Source organism: Scleropages formosus, chromosome 8 (assembly GCF_900964775.1).
Source record: "Scleropages formosus chromosome 8, fSclFor1.1, whole genome shotgun sequence".
Classification (NCBI taxonomy): Eukaryota; Metazoa; Chordata; class Actinopteri; order Osteoglossiformes; family Osteoglossidae; genus Scleropages; species Scleropages formosus.
The window spans coordinates 19,797,609-19,815,790 of record NC_041813.1 but is presented as its reverse complement, the minus strand read 5'-3'; the positions used below and the strand labels follow the sequence as shown (position 1 = coordinate 19,815,790).

Genomic DNA, 18,182 nt, shown 5'->3' with positions numbered 1-18,182 from the left:
GGTGCTGCAACAGCAACAAGGTGAGCTTACCCAGAAGGCCGCTGCACCCTAGGCCGTGCAGAGTGCTGCTCTCTATGTCCAGTAGTAGGAAGAGGAACGTACATTTTTCTAGTTCTTTGTTGCTGCTGAAGTGGCAGCAGGTAGGATAATGCTTAGAGCCACCACTTGTGGATTTGGAGCTGAAGCAGTTTCAGACTGTGTGTGTGTGGTTCAAATCCCACCTCTTGCTGCAGCACTTAAGCAAGGTACTTAGCCTGAATTGATACAGTAAAAATTACCACATCATAATGTAGCCTGGCACCCTTTGTGGCTGGGAGAGGTTCTAGACCATTGGGATGTGACACAGGACACTTATACTTTGTCTGACATTCTACTCCAAAGCAACTAACATTCTGAATGTATTTACACTGATTTAGGTGCCTTTTCTTTTAAAACCTTGTTATAGCTTTATGTGGGGATATTAAGGCTAAAAATATTTCATTTTCCTTGAGCAGTAGATCAGCAGAAACCTTATTTGCCTGAGTCCCCTAGACCCGGTTGGTCTTTGTAAAGTAAATCTCATTCCTCGCGTTAGATAACTTTCTTTATGCAACACAAATCTCCCAAGGCTCAATATTCATTTATTACTATATTTTATGACACTGAAAACAGTTACATACATTGTTGCTGGACACAAATACTGTAACAGGACACTGCAAAAATACTCATAAGTAGAGGGCTTCCCCCTCCGGCCCCTTATTTGCTTTTGCATGACTGACAGTAACAGATACAGGTCACTCCACAGGATGACACACATAGCAGGGGCTTCATCAGACTAGTAAACAAAGCTGTAAACACGGTTGCCCAGGGGACGGACAGTGAAGTCAAGGCCCACGGGCAAGGTGGTTGCTACGGTACGCTACACTAGGCTAGACTAGGCTAACACTGGGCAACTCCGGTCACCTCAACACCGCATGTTGGGTCACCAGCTCTCCACTGGTCAGTGCACCAGTAACACCTGGCCTGGTGCGCCGTAGTTGCGCCCGCTGGTCCACTGTTGCATAATCATCCTATAAATATTGCCGAGAATCCTAAGAGTCAACGGCAATAAGAACGGAATCTATCTATTGCTTTAAGGTAACTTTTGTAGTCCTTCCACAAAGTGGGAGTCCCCCCCTCCCTGCCTGTATTTGTCCGGAAGCTCATTAACATATAGCCCTCGAACGAGGGACAAGGACAGCTGTGCTCTGCGTTCATGGGTCCATCTACTCTCAAACTCAGAGAAATGATAAGCTGTCGGCACACCGGGCTGTTGGTGCTGGATAAGAGCAACACCCCGATTGTGGCACAGCAGCATGCGAGCGTAGATGGTCAACCAGGGCTCCATGTCCCAGTTGAGATGAGGAAAGCCTGGGAGCTGACGCTGCAGAGCTGGACATCCAGATGTGAACTTGACACGGGCAGGAGTTAGAGGAGCTGGGACAAGGAACGTTGTGGTAAACTGGACCAGCACGGCCGTGAGGGGTCAGGAGAACGAAGGGGAGGAGACGGAGGAAAGGAGACAAAGGTGATGTGTGGCCCATATAACAGTCAACATCTTGGCACCTACAAACTTTGCTGCCACGCTGCTTTACCTTGAGCACCTCTGACAATGTGGGCCCCAAGACAGGGCATGCTGTTAGCGTGGATGTGGCTCCTAGCAGGCCGTGAATGGGTCACAGGAAATGTTCAATGTGCCATCTGCAGTGATGAATGCATCTGGCCATCTGCTTGGGTTTATGAGTGGGGGCTTTTGGGGTTTAGTGTAAGCAAGCAGGTGGAACTGGCCCTCACACCCCGTTTAACAGGAGCACAGTGGGTGTGGGCAGCTGGGCCAGGGTTAAGCGCTCCCGCTCAGGGTTCTGGGCACTCTCCGTCTTGGCTCGCTTGAGTGACAGCCGGCCCAAGAGGCCCTCGAGGCCCACGCTCTTCCTTGCGCCATTGTTATTGAGCACATTCTCCAGGGCTGCCTCGGCACCTTCTGCCCGGTCGCCTACAACACACAGGTAAAGAGACAGGTGTCTTGTCACATATGCATTACCTGATGCTTAGTGTTAATCCACTTAGTTATTACCCTCTTTATACAGCTGGGTAATTTTGAGAATGAGAATGAGAATGTTTTATTAGCCAAATGTGCTGACGCACACAAGGAATTTCCTGTGGTTCTAGGTGCCTCCCGTGTTTACAGACTAACAGCTGACACAGGATTACAGAGTAAACATTTGCAGAGTACACAAAGTAGTATAAATACCAAAAAAAGTACAACTGTTAGGTGTTCATGAGAGTGATGGCCTGAGGGGAAAAACCTTTTACTCAAAGGTTGTAGGTTCCAATCCTACCTCTTGCTATGGTACCCTTGATCAAGGTACTAACAATGAATTGATATAGTAAAGATGTACCCTTTACCATGCTGGGAGATTTAACTGTAAATGCTACATTTCCCACATATGAATGAAACATTGAGGTAACTGTGCATTTACAAAAACAAATGGGGTCAGATACACACTCGTGGCTATTCTGCACTGCTTCGGACCCACCTCGCTCCAGGTCACACTCTGGTGAGGAAGCTCCACTGCACTCGCTGCGGGGGCCCAATACAGGTGAGATTAGCCCAAAGTCGGACAGGAAGACGGGGCTTGGGAGGTCCAAGCTGCAGGGCCGGGAGGGGGAGGTGGAGGTGGACGAGGATGAGGATGCGGATGGGAGGAAGGGACAGGGCAGGTCCACAGAGCTGGCAGGTCCCGAGCTCAGGCTGCAGGTGGACTGCGTCTCGGAGTCTTCCTCAGATGTGGCGCTGGTGCACGTCTCGTCCTCAAAGGTCTCAGAGGCCACTGCAACCACACGGTGCGCCAGAGGCCGTCAAATGGTGGAGGAGCCATTCTCACCCACAGTCACCGCCGTAAATGTTCTTTCACCAAACCTTGTTCACACAGATATTAATGCAGATCTCAAGGATCTTTGAGATGAGTGAATTTACAGATGCTATGAAGGTGTCTGTCACCAGCTTTCATAGACAGCTTGAGTGGCTGTGGACCCTTGCAGTGGAGGGTGACTGTCTACACCATATTACCTAATGGCCTCAATGAAGCAGTATTCTTAAAACTTTATTTTTTCCTTTGTAATTCAGGTTACTTACTACATGTTTATTCTTTGCTTTGTTAATGTGCAACATTTAAATCACTGGTCTCCTGTTACCTGTGTGTCTGATTATTGACATCATGACCTGTCACCTGTTCTATAAGTGCTAACGTAGTCTGTATGCACCCTGATGAAAGCATCCAGCCCAAAGTGCTGTCGCCTGCTTTTATTTTTAAGTCACACTATTCCAATGTGGTTTCAGCACCCAGGCTCAATCCTTGATACTACCAGCTGAGCAGAGCGCGTCATTGAGCTGGGATAGGGGCGTCTACGAGTTGGTCGATTGTGATGCCCTGTAGACCCTCAGGTCCGCGACCCCACTTGGCACTTACTGGAGATGCCATCCAAGTCGACCTTAAAATTGCCCACGTTGCTGGTGGAGCTGCAGTCCCCCTCAGAGCCCACACCCCGGCCGCGGGGGCCTATGGCAGAGGAGCGCCGTCGCTCATGGATCTCATCAGAGATCATCTCCAGCTTGCGCAGCGCTGTCTTGTACTCATCCTTGGCCATAGTGAGCCTGGCCTGTAGCTCATCCACATTCTTCTTCAGTTGCTGTGCAGACAAATGCAGGCAGAACTAGAAACACACTCTACCTGGAGCCTGCATCACTGCCTAAACTATTAATAGTCGCTTGTCAGAACTCCATTTATACAGCTTAATATTTAGCAAAGTGATAGTATATACTTCTTTTCATAGCACTGTCTTTCGTGATGCTGAAACCTTGTGGAAATTTCAGCTGCATAGCTACAAACAGGCAAGCTTAGTGACCTTTCCAGTAACTTGCAGAAAAGGAAAAAAAAAAAAAAAAGGGCAATAAGGAAACAGATACATACCTCAAGCTGTAGGTAGTATTTTGCCTTCATTTCAAAATAAGGCCTGCGAATAGAGAGAGAAATTAGTTGTGACTTAAAAATGTATCACAATGGAATGTGTCATCAAGACAGATATAGTCTGCAGTTGATGGGCTCAGCAAGGAAAGAACAAATAGTGGACATAGTCCACTGACCATAATCCACTGGAGCAGGAGATGATCTCTAGACAGCAAAGATTTCCTAACACTGTATACTTGGACCTTTTACAACCGTTAGCATTCTGTCTCCAAAACTCGAGCTCAAGCACCCTTAACACCATTCCGTTCCAACCAACTTCAACTTCCATCTCACCCAAACTTGAGCATTAAAACTCTCGGGGCTGAAGAACTGAAAAGCAAATAGCTCTTGTCTTTAAAATCTCTCATTCTTGGTCAAGGTAGTCCCATATAACACTTGGCTTTCATGGTCAAGGTTTCTTTGAGGAACAGATAAAGAGCTGCAGAATGAAATGTACAAGTACAGCAATGGGACTGATGGAGGATGCTCGCTGTACTCGAGGCTGTGGAGGTCAGCTCTGAAATAGAGCCTACCCGATGACCACTCACTTGGACTTGTTGATGGCACGCTTCAGCTTTTTCTCGAGCTGCTTCATGCGGTTCATGGCTGCGTTGTACTTGGCCGCCGTCTCCTTGTGCACCAGCTCGCTGCGTGTCTTCGTCTGCTCAGCCTCCATCACCTGCCAGTTAGAACGACTATCTGTGACAAGTGCTTCCATCGTGCTCCAGCCTGTTCTCTTCTTTTCTCTATTCCAAGTGTCAGAAATTTAATTTCTCCAAGCATTATTATTAAGTGCCTGATGTCATTTGACTTGACAGGAATATTTATGTTATGAAACACAAGACAACCACATCCCATTCACAGCCCCTTCCAATTAGTCCGGTTGCTGTTTTGGAACATGGCAGCAGCCCACAGCACAGACCATACTGTGTAAAACTATGATTGTATGAAATCTGGAACAGTTATCAGGCCTCAGAGGAGTCACGTGAGCCACATTCATTGTGAACAAGTGCATCCCACTCCACTCCGCTCACCCGCTGCGTGGCGTGATTGAGCATTTCCTGCCAGGCTGAGTCAAACTGTCTTTTGTCCTCCTCCAGGAGCCTCTGCTCAGCCAGCGCGATGGTCTCCTTAGCTGCTCGCAACACTTCAGTGGCCCTCTGGAAGTCCTGCGTAGCCCTCTGGGCTTCCAGCTGGGCCTGTGGATACAGGCAGTCCCCGGGTTACGAAAGTCCGACTTACGTACAACCCGTAATTACGAACCACCCCGTAAACATTGTGCGTCTACAGTGGCTCGTGAGTCCGAGGTAGGACAAAGACGTCGTCCTTTTCAGTCGGACCGTCACGTCCACACCGGCCCAAAATCGGAGCAGCAGGGTATAAAGAAGTTGCACCTCGACACCTTGGCTGGGGGATCTCATTTGAGAAACCTGGCTCTCCAGCGTTCGAGCGAACCCACGGCAACCTACTCGGCCTTCCAAGTCCCTCGTTCTCCTCACCTCCTCCTTGTTCCCGCTCCCGACATCCACGGCTTCCGACACTTGCACCGCCTCCTCGACTACAACATCAGATTCTCCCCAAGACTTACGTCCGTGCATCGACCAACCCGCACCTGTCCCCCAACCGTGAATCTCGCCTGCTCCCTTGTGTACCAACAATAAAGATCCCGCGATTGGGTCCACACACCCCCACAGTCTCCTGCCCACTCAATATGACGTAGACCACATAGCTGTTAAGTCTCGTCTGTTACTACATTTGGCTTTAATTTTTTTTTTTTTTTTTTTTTTTTTTTTTTTTTTTTAACTCTCGTAACCATGGCACCAAAGCGTAAATGTGATGCAAGCGAGAGGGAGGCAACCAAGAAAATAAAACGATTATGATTGAAACTGAAGTGGAAATAAAGTGGCTAGAAAAAGGTGAAACGCCAACAAACATTGGAAAAGCAAACCGTTTCTTCAATGTTTTTATACCTCCATACACACACTTTCTCCTCCTCCTGTCTCTAAAATTTTAGATATTACACTTTATTACTGTATTGTTATATTAAAGATGTTTTAGTGCATCTGGAAGCATTTCTTTAATGTTTTTTATGCATACAAAGGTATACTAAGACAAACACCTAACAGAGACACGAACGGTACCGAACTGTTCCGACTTACGTACAATTTCGACTCAAAGACAGACTGAGGAACGGAACTCGCCCGTAATCCGGGAACTGCCCGTACAAGGAATTTCACTCTATCAAACTGTGTAAAAACAAGCGCGCCGTAGGGCAGGTAGGAATCCAGGCCACGGCCCAACTCCGGGACCGAGCTGGAAGAATCTTGCTGTGAGGGAACAAGAAGTTAAGAAGAAAAGTTATTTACTGACAGTCTGTCCCGGTGCCAGCGCTAAGCCGTCTCAAAGTCACTGCTCAGAGATGCGCCCCATGAAGAGATTTATGTTGCGGTGTTAGTGTTACCATGGCAACAGGAGATGCCACTAAGCCTGGACCGAACTGAGATTTTTACCGTAGCTGAAGTTTTGCTCTAAGAAGCTAGGATCTTATTTCATAATTCTGCAACAACACTTAATGAGGCCTCGGCAGCCAGACGCACCCGCCACACACACCCCCTCAGTAACACCACATCTCTTTGGACAGCTCACTGGGTGCGTTTTACAGCTTGACACCAGCAGAAGGCAGATGACCGAGTGTGGTGTTAACACAGACTTTTGGAAGGTCTTTCGGATTTCGACATACGGAGCAAAGCTGGCCGGGAGCTCCGCACACAACCGGACATCTTTATAAACTGTTCTACATCAACAGTCCATCCACTAGCTCTGCAGAGGAAACCCTGTACAAGAACCGTGGTTATAGAATATCTGCTGACTTCTGCCAAGACTGCCCTTGTCAAGCACCACAAGAAGCTTGATCTTGAAAAAAGCAGAAGATAATCCATTAGGTAGAAGTGTTCACAGAGCAGGGAATTAATCCAAAACCCTTCTGAAGGTGGCGAGAGAGAGAGAGAGAGAGAAATGTAGAGATGCGGAGAGGAACGGAGCGAAGGTGACGTAAGGCGAACGAGTCAGGTGGCGGGCTGGCATCATCGCGCTTTGACGTTCCAAGGATGGAAATCCGCTTTTCTTTCTCCGGCGACATCTCGCGCTCGTCTCTACTCGGAGCTGCCGACCCGCTCCGCCGTACCTTCTTGGTACCTCATCTACAGATCGCAGCTTATAAGCCACGCAAGTAAATATCACGTGAAACACATATGGAGCGTGCAACACTAGTTTCGGGAGGTCAGCTGAGTCACTTTAAGGGCATTTCTCCACAAAAAAAAAAAAAAAAATGCGTGACCTCATTACCCTGTCAACAGGAGACACCGGGATGGGCACTGGGAAAACACTCCGGCTTCACGTACGTACTTCTCCTTTGCCGCAGTTAGAATGAGCTCATTTGTTCATGTTCTGGGTCCAACTCAGCGCTCCAGCAGCTTGACACTCAGGGCCCCTTTGATTTGACCCCCTTGGCAGCGCTTTGCAGCGAACCACGCTCTACTGGTTTGCTCATCGCCCGTCAGACGGCGGCCGAGCAGCCCGAAATAATGCACGCGCTCACAAGAACCAGGGGAGACTGCAGGGTTAGCGATGCGCGAACCGGAGGCGGTTGCAGGAAGGCGGGGGGCGTCGTTCATATCCAGTTCTTTTTATTCATATATCCAGCAGATGCACTTCTCTTAGAAGGTTAAGCTACTTATACTCATTTATACCGCTGGTTCATTTTTACTGTTTCGATCAGGGTGAGCACCTTGATCTAGAGTACTACAGCAGGAAGTGAGGCTCGAACCCGGGTCCTTAGGGGAGCAAGGCGACAGCTCTGACCATTCTTATTCTAACGAGGGGGGAGAAGCTCTCGGAGCCACCGAAGAGACATTAATCACTGCCGTCAGCGCGCCGATCGCCATCGCCAAACAGCGGTCTGCATCCTCCGCCTCCTGTTCTTCTGTGCTGCATTGTCTCCCCGCCATCACCCCCGAACAGAGCTAATTAATGACAGCTCACTTCTAATTATAGCACGGTGCACTTGCGGCCGTGGCCGTTGCAGGCGACCTCTTTCGTTACGCACGTCTCCCCTGCGGCCGTCAGCCAGCGGACCGTGAAGCTCCGAGCGGCGCTCGAGAAGCTCGCCTAGGACTGCTCCTCTTACCTCGGCGCAGCGCAGCTTCTTCACCCCGTTTGAGACCGCGCTCGAGCGGAGACGGCGATGGACGCTCCTGCACGCCATCGACACGGGATGCTCAACGTTCAGTGTTACATTGCAACAGGAAAGCAGCGCGGCATCGACTTCCTCCCTCTCACACGCGTTTCTGCTGCTGTCTTCTGGGATGGAATCAGATGCGCATGCAAAAGTAGCCTAGGAAGAACAGGAGCCTAATCCGGCAACACAGGGCATAAGGCCGGAGGGGGAGGGGGGCAGGGGCCAGGATGGGGCGCCAGTCCATCGCAAGGCACCCCAAGCAGGACTCGAGCCTCAGATCCACCGGAGAGCAGGCACAGGCCAAACCCGCTGTACCACCGCACCCCAAAAATAGCAGGTTTTGTGAAGAAAAGAAAAAAAAAAAAAAAAAAAGGAACTGAAAAAAGACGCATGCTGCGAAACAAACCTAAAAAAAAATTGCGAGCCTTCAGCCCGCTGAAGTACAGCGACTGGCCCGGGCCCCGGCGGAGAACCTCGGACTGCAGGCGTCAAACAAGCCTTAATAAACCATCCCAGTGAGACGACTGGGAAATGCACCCGGGCCCCCCATTAAGAAAACAAAGACAAGGCGGTTTCGCTTTAGAATCGCGTGCAGAGCTACAGCGAAGCTTTCCCGTAAACCTGCGGCGAAGAGTCCCGTCAAGGTCCCCGGATCCCGTGCTTAAGAGGCTCCCTTCGTTCGCTCGGGAGTCCCGCCCCGCTAACCGACCTCCCCTCGGACCGCCGGAGGACATCAGTTTCCGGGAGGTCCAGGCGAAGAAGAGAACGAAGCCCGAGTCCGGAAACGATTCGCCGAAGCCCCGCGGCGCCTCACCTGTCGGGCGACCCTTCGCGCCTCCCAGTAAGGCTTGGACTCGTCCACCGCTTTGCCCAGCTTCTTCACCAGTTCATCCAGCTTGACGGTGGCCTCCACCAGCACGGAGCGGAACTTCTGCCGCGCATCCTGCGGGGAACCACAACGCCAGGACAGCAGTCAGGCCGCGTGACCCCCCCTCCTCACGCACCGCGAGCCTCGAAAAGGGACGGCTCTCCAAGACACGGAAAACAAGAGGACGCTGAGACATCACACTTCTAGGAAGCGATAAAAGATCAACAGAACAACCAAGCCCAGCGCGCCCGCAAAAACCGATTACGTTTAAATTCGATAACCAGAGACACGCAAAAAAAGGCAACGTGTGCGTCATGCATTCAGTACAATATCTCGCAGATTATGCGAAGGGTTTGTTTAAATAATCAAATTAGCGTGCGAAACCGCCCAGGGCTTCGGCCATCCCCGGAGGTCACCTTAAGCGAAAACATCAACATGGAAAAACAGCGTGCTGCAGAAAACGGAGCGTTTCGGCGTGTAATGCGATAATTAAATCTTCCGAGTGCTGGGGGGAGAGATGTACGAGCTCTAATTTATCCACGAAGGAACGGCGCTGCTGTCGACCCGCGCGGTTCCCACGAGGCCCGTCGCTGCGAACGCTCCCGGCCACAAATTGAGAGACCGACCGCCGACGAGGACGACGAGAAAAACTCATCGACTTACGACGGCCGTCCCATCGACCTTAACATGTTATTTCTCGTCTCGACGTTGGCCGTAACGCCATCGGCTCCATCTGCTGCACGATACCTGGCCGCGATGCCGCAAGACATCGTATTTCTCATCGATTCACCGTCCATCAGATTGCTTTATACTATATTATATAAACTATTAATATGTACAAATGCTATGTTGTATAATAGGATTTATTCCTCCCTCCCTCATTTTACATATTATTTTTATGCTGTGCTATTATTTTAAAAACTTTCATTTCTTAATGCTTTATTTCACTTTTTCTTTCCAGCACCGCTGGGACGCTCACGTTTTCCCTTGCCGACCACCGTAAATAAAAATAACTCGAACGGAATCGCAAAGGAAGAGTTCGGTAAACAGAACGCACCTGCCGTCAGACACCCGAACAGCAGCGAACGCCGTCATACAGCAGAGGGAGCGATTGATGCTAGATGTTACAAGCATTAATTGGGACTGAAAAATAATAAAATCAGCTCGATGGAACAACAAGCCCATCAGAGCAGTCAAAATAAGGTGGGGGGGGGGGGGGGGGGTCAAAATAAGTTCAATTCAGGTCAATTTAAGCAGAACTAATATCAATACATAGAAAAAGCAGGAGTGGGAAAAACACGAACCCCCTTGAACCGTGGTGCTGGAGGAGACCGAAGGACACCGTGGACTTCATTTATCGCGACAGCAAATCTCTTATTGAACACGTTAAATAAAAGCGACTGTAAATGTTCATGTTCCAGAGCCCAGATGCCAACTGTACCCTCCAAGCACACTGAGACCGAAACAATGGAAAGTCCAAACCTGGTCTCCCTAAACAAGCAAACGGGATTGCGGTGCAGACACACACACACACACCCACACCCACAACTGTTAACGCACCTCTAGCTCCGTCTCGCATCTGTTGATGTCGTCCGTGGACTGATTGAGCTTCTCCAGCTCGCCCTGTTTGGAGCAGAAAGAGCATGTGACACCTGGACATCGAGAGCCACGTCCGGAATCCGTTCGGCCGTGAGAAAGACCTGGAGCGGGGCCTTCGGAACTAGCGCGTTAACACACGCTATCTTTACAAGGACGCGCAGCTTCATCCTCCGATGAGTCCCCGGACTTTGCTGATCTTGCAAAGATTTCATCCACAAAAAAAAAAAAATGACATTGTCCAGCTGCAGCTGTTTTTAAGGCATTTATATTCCGGTTCTACACGTCCGGCACGATAACGCGATGTTACAGTGCGGCAACATCAAGGTAAAGCGGGAAGGCGCTGGGGGGGGGGGGGGGGGGGAGTGGTGGCAGATGGAGAATTAGGGCACAACTGCACATGAGCACATCGTCGACACAGCAAGTGTTACTGCATGAGGCACATACAGCGCTCGACACAATACAATGCACAGCTCGCATATTACTCAATATAATAAAGCCCGTGAAGTACTGAATATAGGCCATATATTAATATATAGGCCATTTACAATTGAATCCTGAATACACAGCTCATGTATTAATGCATAGTATATACTAGTAAAATTATAGAGCATATACTACTACATATAGTGTATAGGTCACAGATCAGTGAGTGTATATATATATAGTACACACACAGAAGTGAATATATTACAGAATCTGTGGATCACTGAATGCATTTATTATTCCATCTTTACACTAAATATTATACACTAATTATTATCGCACTGAATATAATTTCTATATTCTTTCAAAGTTAAAAAAATAACAGAACGAATCTGCTCACACTTGATATATTGCCAAGCATCATCATTTTATTGTTACTGTGTTACTGTCACTTTCATCAGTCCTGCGTCATACAGCAGCTCTCTACACTCTTCTATTGTTGAGATATAGTTTTTTTTTTTTTTTTTTTTTAAACCAACAAAGGCCACATGGCAAAACCGTCCCTGTCGCCGCTGACACACACACGTTCTGCGGTACCTGTATCCTCGGATCCACCTCTTCCTCCTCCGCGCACTCGGGCTCCTCGTCCGGCCGCTCTGCCCCCTGCGGAGAGTCCATGGCTGGAGCGACGAGCGGACGGAGGAGCGACGAGCGGACGGAGGAGCGACTCTCCGACTCTCCGACTCTTCTCTCTTCTTCGGCGCGTTTTCCGCTACTGCCCGGTGACCATCTCCACAACGCGACTTTAAATAAATATATAAATGGAGTCACGAGCTGTGTCAACGGGAAAGAACGGTGAGACGACGGACCTACGGGACGGGCATCCCAGTGAGAGGCGGCGGAGCTGCGCTACACCGCTCTCCGCGCGGCGGAACGTCGATGCCGAAAGTCTGCGCGTCCGTCTGAACCCCGCTGTCTATCTGCGCTCTGTTGTCTGTTGGCGCATGCGCACCGCAATGTGTCTGCGCACCGCTGTCCGTATGCGCATGCGTATCGCTGTCTGCCTGCTGCTCAGCGCCTGCACACCTTGTACGTCATCGCTTACCTTCGCAGCTCTGAGGAGGGCTGGTCGCGCCCGCCCGCGCGCGCACGCACGCACGCACGCACGCACGCACGCACGCACGCACGCACACATACATTGCAGCTGCTAACACGTTTAACACAGCGGTAAAAACACTGTGGAGCTCCACTTATTCAACGTGACGCTGTACAAAGAGAACATTTTCATGAAGGAATAACTCCGAGACACGTAAAGGTCACAGTGAGTGACGCAGGAATTCATGCCACGCTGTCTGAGGAGTCTCAGTGACGTAATAATGAATTTGAAACTTTACGCTGATCCTTGATATGTATCAAATCATTTTAATTGGACTTAATGTAACTCGGTTTGATTCAGTTTATTTTTATGGAGTGCACCGCTCCCCAGCGTGACACGAGTCTAGGGTTCCGAAAGTAACCCAAAATTACACTTATAATCACATAATCACATACAGTACTGTAGCATCGCATGTTACTGATGGGCACCCCTTGGAGCGTGAACAGGGAGGGCCTGCAAAATTGGTATCAGGAACAAGGGACATCCCCATCGGCACTTTGCGCGTCCTTTATTGGCCAGGCGATGCGTCTTTAGGTGAAGTCCCGGTCCAACACAGGGCCAGATTCCGAGTCCCGGCCTGCTTATAACAGTCACGTTGTAAAGTGGAGTCGAACCATGGAAACTGGGGTCAAGGCAGAGGCTCTAGTGCAGCAAGAGTAAAACTCTCCCACACGCATTTTGGGACCGTGGACAGGGGCGAGAGGTCTGGCGTTTGGTGACCTGTCTGTGCAAGAAGACTGATCTGCAATGGTTTTGACGTGCAATAAAGCCTCGAGGGGATGGAACCCTTGCACATAGAAGGCAGTGGCCACCCAAACGTGGCTGGTGTCCATCGTGACCAAGCAAATGCTGGAGCACTCAACTAGTCCAAACACGGTAGACTTAGGGGGCCATGGTGGGTACCACAAAATTTGGGTTGACCTTACATCCAGGAAGGAGAAGAATATCACGCGCTCAAGCCAAGTGGAGGTGGAGGGGTCTCTTTCGGCTGAAACCCCAAAAGGTTTGTGGCAGTTTCTCCATCTGGGGATAACACATGTCTTTTAACACATGCAAGACACTGAAACCCCTTCTTTTGGTGAATGTAAGTGTTGAGGGTTTTAGTCATTATCACTGTATTTATTTGCACATTTTAACCAAATTTATATTACACTTTCACTGTTAAGTACCCCATGAAGATGGGCATCCTGTGCAGCGTTTGTCTATTATATGTTTTGGTTTCGTTACTGTAGTGTAGTTTCTTTTTTATTTATGCATCTGGGTGTTTATTGATTCTTGATCTTTTGTTATTTGGTATTACTATATTTAATTATACTTGTTTATTTTATGGAAGAAAGTATTAACAGGGGCAGACGTGCTGTAAAGAAAAACACACTGAAAAATCAGTTAAGGTGCATGGTAACACCCTGGGAAACAAGCCAGGGACCACCCTTCTTGAGTGGTGGAGTTGCTGGGTAGGTTTTATTTTCAATTTTTTGTTATATGATCTTTGCGGTTTGTTTTTAGAGTGTATACAAGTATCCATCGTGCATTGGTTGGTTTTATTAAATAATTTTGCTCTACATGTTTTAGACCATGCATGATGGATTTTATCGATACATTTATTCACTAAACACTTAAAAGAAGAAGAGATGAATGGAAAGTAAAACCTGTCCTGATGGACGGTCTGTGTCACCCAACAGTTCTAGTGTCTTGATAGTCCATTCTGATCAGTTAAGAAAAAAAATTAGACTGAAGTGTAATGTAAGCAGTTGTGCAACAACAGAGGGGTTCTGTGTAAGGGTGGTACGGTTTTTGGAGCAGTGGGGTTTTTTGAATCAAGAGCAATGTTTTCTTAAACATTCGCAGAATGTCTCTGAAAGTGTTCACAACTCCGTTAAGTGTTCAGTTTTGGATCTTCGCTATGCTTTTTATGTACCCCAAAGCCACCCTCGCTTCATTGGTGGTGGGAGTGGGATTAGTCCTGCGGCAATAGGGCTTACATTGAGAAGACACTACGAAGCATGAATACCCAGCGTGGCCCTCCGAAGAGCATTCCTTGGACCCAGAGCAATACTGTATCTCCTTGTGCATTTGCAGATCCCTCCTGTTGTTGTCTAGTGTTCCTATAAACATTACGTTATGGACACCTTCTATGTGCCTTTAGGGACCCTGCCAGAGCCTGAAGCTGCACTCGCTAGAATGTATATACATGGCAACAGAATAAGACAGTTGGCAATATAATATATAGGAGTAATTATTTGCCCAATTATAAAGTAATTCATAACAGGAGTATGTAAAAGTGTTGTGATAAAGTATTTGGCCCCTTTTCGACTTCCTGTTTTGCAGCTTTTTACATTAGACTCGACTAGCTCTTGTCAGCTTGAATCGCATGTGAATGGAACCTTTCTGCTTTTGGAGAATCTTTTTGAAAATTATTATTATTAGTACAATACACAAAGCAACAATATAGAAAAACAAAAAAGAGAACAATAATATAAAACAAAGCCAGAAATTACTATTAAAGGTTTACAATTTAGATAAAAATAAAAAAGATTTGCAAAGTGTAACAGTTCAAATTGCTTTTTTATTAGGATAGTTTTGGATAGCAATAATGTATTGTTTGTACTGATTTTAAATGAGAGTGTGAAAAAGGTTTCTTATTGAATTTGCATTTATGGAGATGAAATTTGCTTAATAATAATAACAGCAGTTATTAGCAATTATTTGTTAAGTAAAATAGTTTGCTGTCTTCCTTGCTGCAGTCAAACAAACCAACCAGCATATTTTGCCATAATACTGAAAAATATGTGTGATATTGGAAGTTTATGTTAATGAATTTTTGCACTTTTTGCTGAACTGCTGTATGAGCATTACAGGGATAAGTGGACGACAGGTTCATAGCACACTCTACACAGAATTCAAAGTTTATGTCAATGTGTCTCTTAAACAGGGGGTGTGTTGATGCAGCGGGTTTGGCTGGTGCCTGCTGTGTAGTGGGTCTGTGGTTCAAGTCCTGCATGGAGTGCCCTGCGATGGACTGGCATCCCATCCAGTGTGTTTCCCCTGTACCCCTGGGATAGGCTCCAGCTCACCCCAACCTTGCTCAGGACAAGTGGTTGGTTGTCTCTTGAATTGCTGAAGGTAATGGCTTGTAGGGTAAATTCTGAAATGGCTTTAATGATGCCTTTTTCATCTTATTTATAAGCAAATACTTCTGTGGTAGCAACCGTATTTTCTTCCAGCATACAGGCCTATTAATCATAAACAGTAGTTATTGTACCTATTGTTTACTTCACCATCGTGGAGTAAAATGAGTAATGAACTCAAAAGAGCTCAGAGCAAAATGCGTAAGTAGGCTTCCTGGAGACATGCGGATTGTGAGGTCACCGCTGTGATCAGCAATGACTGCTTTTGCTGAGTGTGCTGCGTGGGTGACAGTAACATCACATGCCATGTTATGACAGCCTTTGTTTGGGTGCTCTTGTGGCTTTTACGCATACTACACACACTGCTGTGGGAATGACCTCTCTGACCTCATCATTCTAAGAGGCTCACTTCTTTCCACATGGTGGTGTAACCACAGCAGTGCCATCTTGGTTCACTCATACCTTCATAGAGCTCATTCTTTCCATTTTCCAGATGCATCTTCTAGACTGAAGCCCAGATCAGCTCACAGTGGCTACTTCTATCACTTTCTTCATGGAAAATCAATCGTACAGTATAGCTCACCTTGTTATCTGGATAGGGCTTCTATAGCGTTACTAAACTCACCTACAAATCTTCAGCTGTGTTCCCCTCCTGGTAAATGAATTATTGTTCACTGAAGATCAATTTTCCTCCAAAGGTTTCTCTCTTTTCATTAAAATGTTGACGGTCTTATACTCCTCTCTCACCCAATTCCAAGAATCCAGAGGAAAATATCTCAGTACTTATATTTGGTAATTTAGCAGAGGCTTCTCCAACGCAACATACAATGTTAATGTTACAATTATTTACCCATTTATTCAGCTAGGTACCTTGCTCAGGGGTACCATAGCCAGAGGTGGGGATCAAACCTGTGACCACTGGACCCAAAGCTAGCAGCTCTAAGCACTATGCTACCAGCTGCCCCTAGTACTTCATAATTTCCCTGTTAGAATACCCCCAGTCATATGTTGGGGCAGCTGGACAGATACACATCACCACATGTTGTTTGTTTACCTCAAGAACATGAAATCCCATTCATTTTAATGTACCTTTCAAAACAATAATTTGAGGTTCATTCTTGGCTTATCTTAATGTGATGTTGCTGGGCACGTGGCTATGACTGAGTGTGCTCTGTCCACCTGTGTATGTCTTAGTCGTCGACTTACCGTATCCACGCTTGCAAACACATCGTGTCCTCAGCCCTAGAAAACCTGTGCATACTCAGAAAAAGATTTATATTTCCAAACAGCAGCTACATTTGTCAAGAGATTATGAAAAGATGGTGTAAAGAAGGCTCTTTGAAGAGATGCAGACTTCAAATGACTGAACTACAAAGACTCCATGTCTTGTAACTGCATGACTGTTTTAGGTCATATTTCCATAATGTGGTACAAAATGTATTCAGAGTGGATTCAGTCTGGTTACTTACTCAGGGACTTCCTGGTCTCCTGTATCCCTCAGCAATTAATCAACTGCACATGAGTGTGATGTGGCCATAAATAATGAATTTGCAGTAGCAGAATGTTATGAGCATGGAAAATATATGAATACTCCTACAAATCCAAAGCAAACCACAGATTAAAATACTTGGGCCAAAACAAGTGTATAAGATGATAAAAACACAATACAGTACACACATCATATATGGTAAAACGAACTGTAGTAATGGATAAACTCATCAGCCTGGCAGTGAAATAATTCTTTGCTTAGGGCCGATAGTTCTATATCACTGTGACTTGTTAATTGGATAAAATACCTGATAACTTAATATGTGCAAATGGAAAATATACGTATACAAGTTATTTAAATAGCTGGGGAAGCGTGTGCTTCCTCCTTGTGGTGATAGGTTGAGTGTTCAGTTTATTCATTTTTAATTGTATTTTTTTTCACTTTCTTCACACGCTTTTTTAAAATGTGTTTGCAGAATGAGCACAACTTGTGCTTCTGCATCCAGCGGTTAGTTGGCAGTAAAATGCACCCAGATAAGAGCAGGAATGTTGGACTGGATTAATTAAACTCGCTTCCACAGTGTTTACAATTCAGGTGTCCTTTTCCAAAATGTTAGCGATCAATAATAAAATGTGAAATGCTGCACACATTTATGGAATAAGTCAACATTCAGTCAGCAACAAACAGGATTTTATGGAGACAGTCATTTTAAATCTTTTATTTGTAGTGCAACTAATGAAGTTTTAAAAATGTTTGTCTTACAGTATATTTTTATTCATTTTAGTTATACCTGAGAATTTTATGGAACCTACCCAGTACATAAATTCAAGTATGTCGACATTAACATAATAAAGAAAACAGAGCCATATGCTAATGAACTTGTACATGTACTTACGGACAATTAATGAGGTGACAAACATTGAATAGGAAGCTGTGAAGATTATGGATTATTTACTTTCAGCTATTTAAAAGTAGAATTAACTTGTTGTTTCAAGTTAATAAAATATTGCTTTAAAGTTCAGCAGCAGACTACCATGCTGTCTTAGGTGTTCCCTACCTCCTGCACTGCGTTTCCTGGATAGACTCTTGAATGCAAAGATAAAGCACAGGGGCACTGGTTGACAACAATAAATTAATAAATGAAGTCTTGCAGTGAATTTTTCATTCTTTGTATCTTTACCCAAGGTTTTTAACATAACCTCACTTGTAAATAAACCAAGGGACATCTTCATTATTAAGCTTTTATTAATTGTGCTG

At 46.5% G+C, this 18,182-nt stretch overlaps 1 protein-coding gene across 2 annotated transcripts; it reads right to left on the bottom strand.

Annotated features, from left to right (window-relative positions):
* Positions 1–606: 606 nt before the first annotated feature.
* sh3bp5b (SH3-domain binding protein 5b (BTK-associated)) lies at positions 607–12,150 on the bottom strand. Of its 2 annotated transcripts, XM_018756893.2 has the most exons (9): positions 11,750–12,150; positions 10,691–10,753; positions 9,077–9,205; positions 5,060–5,224; positions 4,574–4,704; positions 3,990–4,032; positions 3,489–3,708; positions 2,556–2,849; positions 607–2,011 (listed from the first exon to the last, which is right to left on the bottom strand). In XM_018756893.2, the coding sequence occupies exons 1-9, from the start codon at positions 11,828–11,830 to the stop codon at positions 1,809–1,811; spliced, it is 1,329 nt and encodes a 442-aa protein (XP_018612409.1). In that variant the 5' UTR covers positions 11,831–12,150; the 3' UTR covers positions 607–1,808. The 2 variants fall into 2 exon arrangements, with proteins under 2 accessions (XP_018612409.1, XP_018612410.1); XM_018756894.2 differs by lacking the exon at positions 9,077–9,205 and having other exon boundaries at positions 11,750–11,863.
* Positions 12,151–18,182: the final 6,032 nt, after the last annotated feature.

Bases quoted from the DNA above. Each gene is read 5' to 3' on its own strand.
- sh3bp5b (XM_018756893.2), bottom strand. From the start codon at position 11,830: ATGGACTCTCCGCAGGGGGCAGAGCGGCCGGACGAGGAGCCCGAGTGC. The intron at 4,705-5,059 runs GTGAGCGGAGTG...TCTAACTGGCAG, and splicing joins TCAATCACGCCACGCAGCGG to GTGATGGAGGCTGAGCAGAC. The intron at 2,850-3,488 runs GTAAGTGCCAAG...GTGTGGTTGCAG, and splicing joins CGACTTGGATGGCATCTCCA to TGGCCTCTGAGACCTTTGAG.